The sequence below is a fragment of the Onychostruthus taczanowskii genome, unplaced genomic scaffold (genome assembly GCF_017590055.1).
Source record: "Onychostruthus taczanowskii isolate IOZ18803 unplaced genomic scaffold, ASM1759005v1 scaffold38, whole genome shotgun sequence".
Lineage (NCBI taxonomy): Eukaryota > Metazoa > Chordata > Aves > Passeriformes > Passeridae > Onychostruthus > Onychostruthus taczanowskii.
The window spans coordinates 3,754,426-3,766,361 of NW_024501237.1; the positions used below are offsets into that span (position 1 = coordinate 3,754,426).

Below are 11,936 nucleotides of genomic sequence, written 5' to 3' on the forward strand. Positions count from 1 at the left end.
ACCCAGTTAACCAGTACTGAAGCCAATGGAATCACTGTATAATTAAGCAGATTTCTGTAAAGAGCTCATAACAGTTCACACTGCTTTAATAACCTCCCCATGTGTCAGAGAAGCTGAAGAAAGTTTCAAGACTGAAGGAAAATTCAAGAAACAGTATCAAGCAGTTTAGAAAATATGAAAATTGACAGCAACATGTAACATCATGGTGATGAGAGTCACAAGCATTTTACAGCATCAGAATATTGTATCTCATTAATAAGAAGTGTGACCATATTTTCTCCTCAGCTTGGAAGTAAAAAAAGCGCAAGAGCATGTGGTATGCATAAGAATTACTCTGTCATGCATCATATCATAGTCACATTCATATACCATAAAAAATGCTAGTAACTTGTTTCATACAGAAGCACCATTTTTAACTACATACATTATGCATAGAATCCCGTGTTTAACAAGAAAAGAGCTAAAGAAATACTGCCTGAGACACTGGAAAAAACTAACACACTTGTTATACATTTTATTGCTTTATAGATCTTTAATACATTAATCACACACATACCCTCAAGAGCAGGAGTTTACCACTGTATGAAAAACTTAAGTTAGGCAGCAAGATGTATAGTGCTGTACCAAGCATGACTACAAAAAGGAGACTAATCATTTAGTTATTGAAAGGGCAGATAGAAGTGCAAAAATCAATGTGATCGCTAAGGACAACAATGACATCTAGTGGATACTCGGAAAACTGACCCACAGCCTAACAGGTGAAAGGATCCAGCTGCCCTTCCTCAGATACCGTGCAGCTCCCAAATGGCTACCATACAATCAGGAAGATGGAACGAATTTACAGCTGATGAAAGTCAAAATAACGTGATGATTTATTTCTTCCAAAAGAATATTTAATTAATTCAATTAAAGAAAAATAAATCACATCAAGAGTTTCCCATTCAAGATTTAGGATAAAAGTGTAAGTCAAAACTTGAGAGAACATCACAAATCATTGAAAGCATGTAGATAGATACATAATGCTAACAGACATCTCTACTACACTATTTTTTACTCCCATAGCATCTACAGCTTTCTGCTTACAACTTCTTTGGACTTTGGTTTTCAGTCCCAACAATCCAAAGTGAAAAAAATGAAAACCCAGAAGTAAAAATTCAAGCCTCCATTTAGCACCACCCTTTTCTCATCATCCCGATCCTGTTACTGTAATACCTGCCATATAAGGCTGGTAAGTTAAACCTTCCCAAAATACCAGCCAGTAACTGCTGAGCTCCAGAGAAGAGCAATTTGAAACATGAGGCTACCCTGACCCAGAATGAGCAAAGATACCTGCTTATAAGTAACCCGATTAGTTTCCAAGGTGGACATCTACGAAGATCATGGATTATTTCAAACCTGCTTTTACTGTTAACCAAAAGGCAAGCAAAACCAAGCACTTAAAGCAATTTAAATCTTATCACAGTTCTCACTAGAAGCATCACCATAAAAAATACTGGATTTGATCTTTTTATAAATAAAACACTAAGAAAACACGACAACTCTGTCTCATTCAAAATCTTAAGCCAATCTGAAGAACTGAAAATTGGATTTTGCTTCATATTGTTAAAAAACCGCATCACATCCAAAATTTTTGCATCTCAGTGACTGCTGAGTATTAAAAAGAAAAGTATTAGAAACAATACTCAAAAGTAAAACTTAATTTATGAACATAGTCAATTATAATGATGTTTGGTAAAAAGTCTTATAAAAAATAACAGAAACCAATCTACTAAATTTACAAGATAAAAACTAAAAAGCAAACATCAAAATAAATCCAGCAGTTTTCCCCCTTCAAGCACAATGCCATATTTTACCTCCAAAAACCACTTCATTACATCAGATGTCTTAACAAGAAGAGAACTGTTTTAAGATAGAATGCAAAGCATCATTGACCTACCCGGATTTCCTGGAGATTATGAAAATTATTTCCTACTCTGACAGAGATCTTGCTTGGAGTGTAACTTTCATCAGATTTGTAGTCTGCATAAATACATAAGGTCTTCACTGTTGTTTTTCTTCTGCAAGAAGCAACACAAGCTATGTAAGCATCATAAAGAAAAATATTCAGAATGAGTTTGTTGCTAGCTTGCAATAACTAAGGATTTAAATGCTCTGAAATTGAATATGTGTGCCTAGTGATTCATAAGAAACTTGCTGTTGAAGAACTAGGTGATTTTCCACATTACATTTTGCACAGAGTTGATTTTCAACATTATCTTCTACCTGCCTTCAGAAATGTCAGTATACCAAAAAACAGATACCAAATAAGCACTTGTAGATGAAACTTAAGTTAGGCTTTTCAAATATGGGCTCTCTTATTAGACCAAGGCCTTCTCCAAAAAGTAAATAAAAAAGGCGGACAAACATCTCAAGTTCGGTTATAGAAAAAGTACTGAAAGCATCCCATACAGGATGGAATATAAAAAGGTTTCTCAAACTCATTTGTTAGGTTACACAGGAGTCATCTACCCTCCCAATGACACTCAAAGACACAAAATCAGGACGTAAGTCACCTTACATGAGTAAATGTGATGCTGTCACAATTGGCATACCATTAAACATTCCTTTTCGTTGCTTATTTAGACATTTAGTGATCAGAACATTTGAAAATCTCATTTTTTGAAATACTTTATGACTTCTTACCAGCTGGATAACAGAACTAACCCAGTTACCCAGGGTTAGTTCTTGCACTTCCAGAATTCCTATCTTATTGAACAGTACAAAGCACCCTAACCCACAGGGAGTATATTTTAATACCTAAATTGAATGTTCACCAAATGAGGCTGTGATCCATCTGACTGCCAGTAAGTTTCTAGATTATCATCTCGTAACTGATCCACTCCAAACCCTAAGAAAAAGAAAATGTGATAATCTTGAACATCCCATTTCTGTGATGCAAATGTAGCTCTTCTTCAACTGTTACAAATTAATGTCTCCCAAGTTACAACATATTAGGAAATACATCCAAGGTGCACCTATGCTTTTCTGACATGAAACTGAAACAGGGGAATCTGCAGAAGCTCAATACTGCTGAGGTCTGTGGGGAATTTTTCAAGTGGTTAAGTAGTAATTCATATTGGTTGTCAGAGTAATAATTAACAGTTAGACTTTTCCACGTCTTGTGTAACTTAACTGCTGAACTAAAGAAAAATCATTAGCAGAGACCATTCATTATAAATTTTTAGCCAAATGTAACATTTTCTTTTCAAGTCATGTCCTGAAATATTTTTGCTTTTCAAGTACTAGCTAGAACAGGCAATAGATGGCAAAACCAGTATTCCTAAAGGTTAATGCTATCACATTTGAAGAAGCAACTCCGGCTTTGTATTTTCTATTCCCTCATTATCCTTTTACTAATCACATCCTATTATTGATTGTCCACACTAGCTGCAGTTCCAACATAGCAGCTAAAGTTTAATCCGCAATAAAAAAATTCCTTCAGCCTGTTTCAGCAACAAAACCATGAGATATTTTTTCTCCCATATTCCAGGATTTCAGACCAAAGTCGTTCAGCCTGAGCACAATACTGTGACATAAAGGGATCGCTAACCCTTGCTGCAGCAAGACAGTTGATCAACTCCCAAGAGATATTTCTGAAATAGGAATTCAACCACCCCAAAGGGAAAGAATACATATTTTCAGATATTTTGAGCAGGTATCACTAACTGCCCCTCAGGACCACAGGTTCATTTTACTTGTAGGGTTTTAGGGCCACCCTGTAACAGTTGAGCCCACACAAAGTTTCAAAGCTCAGGCAGAACATTTAGGTCACCCAGCTGCACGGTCATCCTTAGTTAAAAATGGAAGACACCCAGACAAAATGCCAAAGCACAGAAACAATTTCACTGTGCTGGGTGTGATTCTGTTCACATGGCTTAGTTTGTTCACCATGTAAATAAAAATTAAAAAAAAAAAGCTAGAGCTCTGTTTAGTTCATATCAGATAGTTCCTCATAGAAGGATTTCTGATACAGTTATAACTTTCATATTGTAGCACATATAGAGAAGGCCAACATTACTAGTAGTAACTACAGCCTACACTACAGCAGTTTTACTGCTGCGGATGTTTTCCTCCCAAAACATAAATGTGCATTCAACTTTTTACATCATTGTTGTGATTTACCTGGCTTACAGGATGAAAGAGACCAAACTGCTTGTGAGCCTATTTCTCTAACAGTACCAGTCCTCTCTAACTGCTTTGGATCAGCACCAGGTGGGGTCTTGTTTGGGGTTGTCATTTCTAGTGAGAGAAAACAAGTAGTTAGTTGACATATTTTTAGCTTGATGGGAAAAATTAAAGGATTTTGTTTGTTCACATAGTCAGTTTAATTCTTTGGCCTCACACTTTTATAATAGCCTGCAGAATTTGTGGTTTATACATACATACACATGCATTTTTGCATGTATGTAGAACATTTTATTTATATATATAAAGCAATATGTATAAATATATAGCATATATATGTGCAATATATGTAAGGGGTTCCACATACGTGTAAATTTTGTGTCCTTAAGTACTCAACACATGCTTGCAACATTCATAAGACATACTTTACTTGCATTGTTGTAATTTATGCATATAGAGTTAGTCAGGATTTCAGAATTTGGTTATTACAGTTCTGTTTTTCAAAAAATTAAGATTGAGAATGTTAATTTAAAGGCTAGCAGTACAACATCATTCTCTTCCACAGATACACTTAAAAGTTCTCTTAATCTACAAATTCAGAAACTAGAGCAAGAGATACTTCTCCCCTAAAACAGGAAATGGAAGTTTAAACAAACTGTATAATTCGTAGCAATTAGTTATAGCCACATTTATTCACAGACCATTTCCTGAACTTTACAACTTCATCTGGAATCATTAACTTGTGACTTGCATTGTTCAAGTAATCACACTCAGCCTCAACGCCCAGACTATCACCACATATACGACAACTTAATTAAGCTGCGTTTTGTAAAGTACAGAGCACTTGACTATTTCCTAGCAAGTAGCTTAAAATATTTTTTTAAAAACTCCAAAGAAATCTAAGTTCCACGAAAAGAACTAAATTAAAGCTTAAAATTAAACATAGATCACTAAAGAGTCAGAGAATTAGAGCTGACCTCCCATCCTTTGCTTACATGCATGACATCACATCATGCTCTGCTAATCTCAGAAAAACTCTTCCAGCGCCTCTCCCAGACAGCAAATAAGGGACTGAGTTAGGCTGGGACCCACAAGATCCATGCCTTACCCACTACAGAACTGACACCAGCCAAACACGACATTTTCTATGTACTAGTGACTCTGCAGCTAAAAAGTCCCACAGGAAATCTGACTTCTCTAGTGCAACAAACATTTTCTATTGGCCCTTGAGTATTTTCTTTCAGTTTTGCAAACATAAGACTTGACAGAGATATTTTACCTGCTTTCTCATATACAAGACTCCAGTCCCAACTACCATAAACAAATCTGAAGAAATAATTGCATGTGCAGAAAAATCTAAATACTGACGAAACAGTGAATGTCACAAAAAGCTTCAGACAAAATCCTTGTTCAAACACCACTCTCTCAGAAGAGACAGCTGGACACTACACAGCTAATCCTACAGATGTCGTATATATATTCACAGACATATTAATGCTAATGTTATCTAAATAAAAAAAACTTGGAAAAAAATTACAAAACATTTACTTCACAGCTACTTGAAAAACAAACATTTTTCACAGAATCACAAAATGGTTTAAGTGGTGGAAGGGACCTTCAAAAATCATCTAGTCCACTCCCCATGCTGCACCAAAATTCAAACTATGTTTGTTAAGCATTGGGGAGACTATTATCCCAGACTTGTGAATTTTAAAGCTCAAACGACCTTCTAATCCAAACTCTGAGCAGTTTTTTTTTTTTATTTTTGTCACAGTGAACTAAGATGGTTGAGTTTCATTCATTTTAATTCTCACATTTACAGAGACACCAAAAATACTGTTCTTCTGACCTCTAAAAATATACAGAAATTTCAACCTCACAAAGTAAAGCTAACTTGTTCACCTGTAATTCAAGTGATCACATCTCAAAAACATCACAGAAAACATCTTTTGAATATTATCACCAGCAAGTCTTGACTTCAAGAGAAAATTACTGAAAAACTCCAAATCCCATCCTTAAGACACAAGGACTATGCAAACATCCCATCAAAACCCACCAAAATAAGGTAAACTGCAGAAATTGCATTGCTCAGTCAGATTACATCACAAACTTGATTATATATGCTTTTAGAAAACCATTACTAGAATTTTCAAAGTATGCAGAATACCTTAAGATAATGATGTTGAGCTTTCTTATAAGCTTCAGCACACAGAGCAAAGTTCTAAATAACTTAATAATGCAAGACTGGTATTGCACTGGTTCTCCAAAGTTGGAGGCATTACATTTTGGGGGTCTGAAATACACAGCAAGAAACACCATTCAAGTTCCCTACTGTTTTAAACTGAGCTTATTTCTTTTTGTCTAACAGGAAAAGATTCTCAAACCCCTAAATTTCAACTCCAAACCACTCATGGCAAATACATCAGCCACATATTGTGTACTAGTGATGAGAAAGACTGAAAATTTTCAATGGTTGAACTAAATGAGTCAGATTTTCATGACAGAAGAGAGAAGACCTGCTCAAGAACAATACATTCTGGATAGCTTTGCTGAAGCCCCCAGTACTCTCAGAACTTTAAAACCTGAAAGCTGATAGACGTACTAAGGAAAAATGATGTAGCAACAGGCCAGCTCACTCAAGTAACACTTCCAGACATTTTACTAGCAGAAGTGAAAGTACCTCATTTTAAATGAGACATCAATACTTAGCTCTAAAAGGAATTTAAGTCACCTAATAAAATTTTTCTTTGCATTTTTTTAAAAACAAAAAAATTTTTAACAAGGCCTTCTCCTTGACATGTGCTGAAAAATGGAAAGACACACTGCATCTTTAGAAGCATTGGCTGGAAACATCTCTGATTTTTCAATTCAGTTATTCCAAAGATCATTAACAGGCTGCTGTTTCCTTATTAACAGCATGAATATATGAATGTCTTCATTACATGATCAAGGCCACACTTTCATTTTGCCATTTTCCCCTCTGTGGTTTGCAAATCCTTTGGTCAAGACAAAGCAGCAGCTTCTTCCCCCCTCCTTCAACTCTTTATCCCTCATCTTTCTCACGGAAGTTCTCTCTTTTCCAGAAAACATTCCAGCCCTGTAGCAGTCAATTGAAGATGTTTTAGCAAGCACAGTTTATGAAGAGAGCAAAATGGATTGAAATGGTTGGCCAGTCTGCCTTCCCCAACCAAAGCAGCCAGGTTGTTCTCAGGGTACCAGCAGGAGACACCTTTAAAAGCTGCACACCTGGAAGCAAACCCTTGTGTAAGCACACAACACACCCAAGACGAGACACTGAAGGATACATCATGGGCCTTTCCTACTAAAGCTCCATAAAAATCCAGGCTGAAGGAAACTTGCAGATTCCAAAGCAGTTTTCTCCTGTTAAAACTTGCAATTCCACCACGTTGTATGCACAGAACTATTAAAATACATACGGTAAGGGCCCTTGAGAGACCTGACTGTGCCTGAGAGATGTCTGTCCAGACATTTACTTCTCCAGCAAAAGATTTGTGGACACCCAGCTTCAGGTTTCATCAACCTAAAAGCTAAAGATTTTCCTTTAGCATCCAAATCAAGTATCACCACCTAAAAACAAGCATCTCTTGATCTACAGAGAACTCAAAGACTTGTTAACCACTGGCCTTTACACAGCAACCCTTCTATTGATGTGAAGGCACTCATCAAATTTGCTCTTAGTTTCTTCTTTTCTGGAGTGTCTGTGTCTTTCAAGCTCCCCTCACAAAGTTCAATAAACCTAACATTCTTGTGGAGTCTAAATATCCAGCACTATTGTTTAAAAAACATAACCAGACCATTTGAGCTAATGCCCTTTTCCATCAGAGTAATCACTTCCCTTGTCTTTATACTTACTCACACTTGTTAATGTGACAAAGCAACACCTGGGTAGTTGAAACAACATAATTCTGAATTAGTAATGGTTTTACTATGCATACAGTGCTGAAATGCAGTATAAATGCCCAGTGTTTTTTGGGATACTGTTTGCTGTTCACTGACACCCTTTCCACTAACCAGACCTTTGATTTTTTTATTCCTGTGTTCTCTTCCTCCCTCAGTTCCTGTGAACTGAGCTTAGTTACACTGCTTTCCAACCTGCTACCAAGCTTCTCAAGGTGGTTTTTAATTCCAACCCTTAGCTGTACAGTGCTTGCAATCCTTTCAACTTTGTATGCCACATTCCAGGGAACAGTAAAAATACACTCAAGACTGAACTCTCCAGGAGCAATTTCATGACACCACTGGTAAAAAGTGAGTCATTTAACAGTCAGATTCAAAAGCTCTTAAAAAAAATTTTTAAAACAAATTATTTTTAGAGCACACTTCAGTAGCTTGAACAATGGCAGAAATCCTGTAAAACTCAAGGCAGACTCCTCATATTCCCCCCCCTTATTAAGTGCATTGGCTACTGAAAAAAAAAGTTTAATCCAGACTACTCTCAACAAGCCACAATAGAGTATTTCCTGTGTGCAGACTGATTTTGTCCTCTACTTACTGACAAATTCCCTTCCCAAACCATCTCCTCAGAATCATTCAGGAGATCAGAGATCATCTGGCTTTTCTCTTTTTTTTTTTTTTTCTTTTAAGAAGTAATACTCTGATTGCATTCCAATCATATAATTTTGTTCAGTTTGAGCAAATATCTGACTACAGCCTTTCCAGGAATACTGAACAAAGGCTGCACTGACTACTTCATCATTTTTACAACATCCTTAAGACTGTTTTTCTTGTTCTCAACAGAAGGGAATTTCATACCTAAGATTCCCTGATTTTCTTAACTGCATTACTCAATTTACTACTCATTTACAAGCTCTTGTCCCTGGTCTCATTTTCTTTGGCTGAACCCTTGCTCTCCCAAGGCCTTTAAAGATCTCAAGATATATCTGAACACCAGCATCTCACTACGCTTCCTATTTTTTTAATTAGATGGAAGAGTAAACATTAAATATTAAAATTACTAATGTTTAATTAATATTTAATAATTATAGTAAGCGTACAGCAGCACCCTATTTTAACTAGCTCACCTGTACATTTGATCCTTCAGATTATTCTCTCAAGCCAACTTTAATAAACTTATTTTTTTACCCTGCCTCCAGTGCATAGCTTTAAGCCCATTAGTTAAAATTAATAGACTTTCATTGTCAAAAATAATTTCATTAAAAGTAAAGATAAACAAAATAATTATATTAGCAGTTTTATACATATATTCGTAATCAATCTAAAAAAAAAATTTTAAATATACTTTTGTGAAAGCCCAGACTTTCCAAAGTTACCTGGTAAGGCCACAAGCTGTTCCTTAAAGGAGGCGAGCACATCTTTACAAGGAGTGTAAAGTGTAAATATTATGTGGAAACCGTCGTGAAAACCAAGAGCAACCAGAGGATGAAGCCGCTTTGAAAAACCAACCGGTAGCCATCCCCCCACGACTTGTTTGTGGGGCTTTCAGTCAACATTAATTATACTAGTTATTACTGCAACAATTATAAATAAACATAATGAAAATCAACCAGGTTTACAACTCTACACTGCGGCCGTGGCCCCCAAGCCTACAAACCGCATTTGTATCGGAAATAAAGCAGCGGCACCTACTCACGGCACGGGCCCCGCCGGATCCCCAGCCCGGCTCCGCTCTCCGGCCGCGGGCGCGACGCGAGAGCCCCGCACGCGCGGCGGGAGGCACCCGGCCGGGCAGCCCCGCACCCGGGGCGAACACGCCGCCTCAGCCAGCCGAGCTTCTGCCCGGCCTGGACCTTCCTCCTCTTCCTCCTCCTCCTTCTCCTCCCCTCACGGCCACGGCAGAACCGCAGCTCCCACCTTTCCCACCTGATCCCGCCTCCTCCTTCTCCTTCTCCTCCCCTCACGGCCCCAGCAGAACCACAGCTCCCACCTTTCCCACCTGATCCCGCCGGGAACAGCCACAGCCGCCGCCGGCGCAGCGGAGAGGCCGCAGTGCGCGCGCGCCGCGCCGCCCGCTCCCCCTCCGGCGCCGGGGCCGCCCCTCACACGACGCCATGGGCGGGGCGGGGCCGGCGGGAGCGCCGTGTCCCGGCTCCTCCGGTGTGGGAGCGAGCCTGGGACGCCCTCGGTGCTGCGCATGGAGCCCGAGTTCCCGAGGTGGCTCCTGGAAACGCTTCCCCACGGGAAGCAAAGCGCGTAGTCCCAGTGTTTCAGATGCAGATGACGCGCTGCCCAGGGCAGGTAGAGGCCAGCAAGACCTGGGTGTCGTGGCACCCCTTGTGTGGGAGCAATCCGTGGGCACGATTGTTATTGGGGGTGGTGTCCTTAGTGATGTGATGGGCTCCCGAAAGACAATGACAGATCTTCCCGATGGGAATGAAAGCACGCAGTGGTCCAGGTGCAGAAGACACGCTGCCCAGGACAGGTAAAGGCTAGCAAGACCATTCTATCGTGGTACCTTTCGCGTTGTATCAATCCCCGGGCGCATCCGATATTGGAGCTCCATTCCTAATGCCGAAACCGCGGTCGACAAAGGGAATGGGAACGCCTTTCCCTGAGAAGGGAAGCAGCCGGTCTATCTGTTGCTGCTGCCCGTCACCACCTACCCAGCAGAGGCCAGCCAGACCCTTCTGTCCTGGGAAGGCGCCGTGCCGACCCGGGAACTCCCCTCGCAGCGGGGCCACCGCTCGCAGGGCGGGCTCGGGGAGCTCGGGCGCTCCGGCCCGCCCCAGGAGGCTGCGCTCCCTACGCCCGGCCGCGCTCTAGGTCTCCATGGTGAGGAGGGCCGCCCTGCCCTTCCCTTCCCTTCCCTTCCCTCCCCTCCCCTCCCCTCCCCTCCCCTGCTGTCCCTGGCGAGGGCCGCCCTTCCTTCCCTCCCCTCCTCTCCGTGGCGCGCGCCAGGCCCCGCCCCCCGGGCCCGACGGCCATCTTGGCCGGGTGGCGGCGGCGGCGCGAGCACGTTGCGCGCGCGGGCCCGCGCGCGGGATCACCGGACGCCGTTCATTCCCACCTTCCCGCACGGGAATGGAGGCGGTAGGGAAGGGGCCCCGCTCCTCATGGTGTGCTGCCGGCCCGGCCTCCGCCGCTGCGCCCGGCCTGGGCGGCGGCCTCGCCCCTGTCGCCGTGGGAGAAGGGTCGGCTCGACCGCGCCCCGCCCGGGGATCGGGGCCGGAGGCTCCCGGGGATCGGGGCTGGCTGCCGGCGTGGGCACGGCCCGGGCCGGCACTGCCTGCACACGCGGCACGTCATCCCCCACGCCTCGGGTTTTGTGCCAGCCGGGGTCAGAGAGCGCCGTCGCTGCTGCCGCTCCCGGCTCGGGTATGGCTTCCCTGTGGATGCAGCGCGGGATCCTCGCCCGGCGGCGGTGGCCTGGCTCTGGGAAAGGGAACGCCGGCATTTTGCTCCTGTGAAAACGGGGAACTTCCTCCTCGTGATGGGGGGAAGGCCGTATTTTGCCTTCTTTTGAGGGACGCTGATATCCACGTGGGTGCTTGTGGGGCGGTGAGATCAAGCCTTCCTGCAGGTGCGATAGATAGCGGGGTAAGGCCCTTTTCTGCGAGGTGTGCGTGAAAACAAAAGAAGTCGGCAGGCCTTTTCTCAAGGATCATGGTGGTGTTTCCTGCCTGGAATGCACTTGGATACTTCACCTGCAAATTCCTGTGACAGTTTTCACTCCCTAATTTAAGTTTCCCTGCTGTGGTTCCTTCCATAAACTGCAGTCCTAAACCAGTGATCATGAAATACTTTCATTAGTTTCATTAGATTGCTAATTTATGGGTTCGTTCTCACGCATTTCA

At 41.8% G+C, this 11,936-nt stretch overlaps 1 protein-coding gene across 6 annotated transcripts in view; it reads right to left on the reverse strand.

The window, feature by feature from the left end:
- The window catches only part of ANAPC10 (anaphase promoting complex subunit 10), a 33,567-nt gene extending 22,297 nt beyond the window's left edge, over window positions 1-11,270 (reverse strand). The window contains exons 1-5 of one of the 6 annotated variants that reach the window (XM_041412179.1): window positions 10,079-10,127; window positions 9,772-10,005; window positions 4,162-4,278; window positions 2,797-2,887; window positions 1,937-2,057 (exon numbers count right to left, since the gene is read on the reverse strand). In XM_041412179.1, coding sequence (XP_041268113.1) covers window positions 1,937-2,057; window positions 2,797-2,887; window positions 4,162-4,276 — 327 coding nt within the window. In that variant the 5' untranslated portion in view covers window positions 4,277-4,278; window positions 9,772-10,005; window positions 10,079-10,127. The other 5 variants (XM_041412182.1, XM_041412178.1, XM_041412181.1 and 2 more) reach the window with 5 other exon arrangements.
- Between the last annotated feature and the right edge of the window lie 666 nt (window positions 11,271-11,936).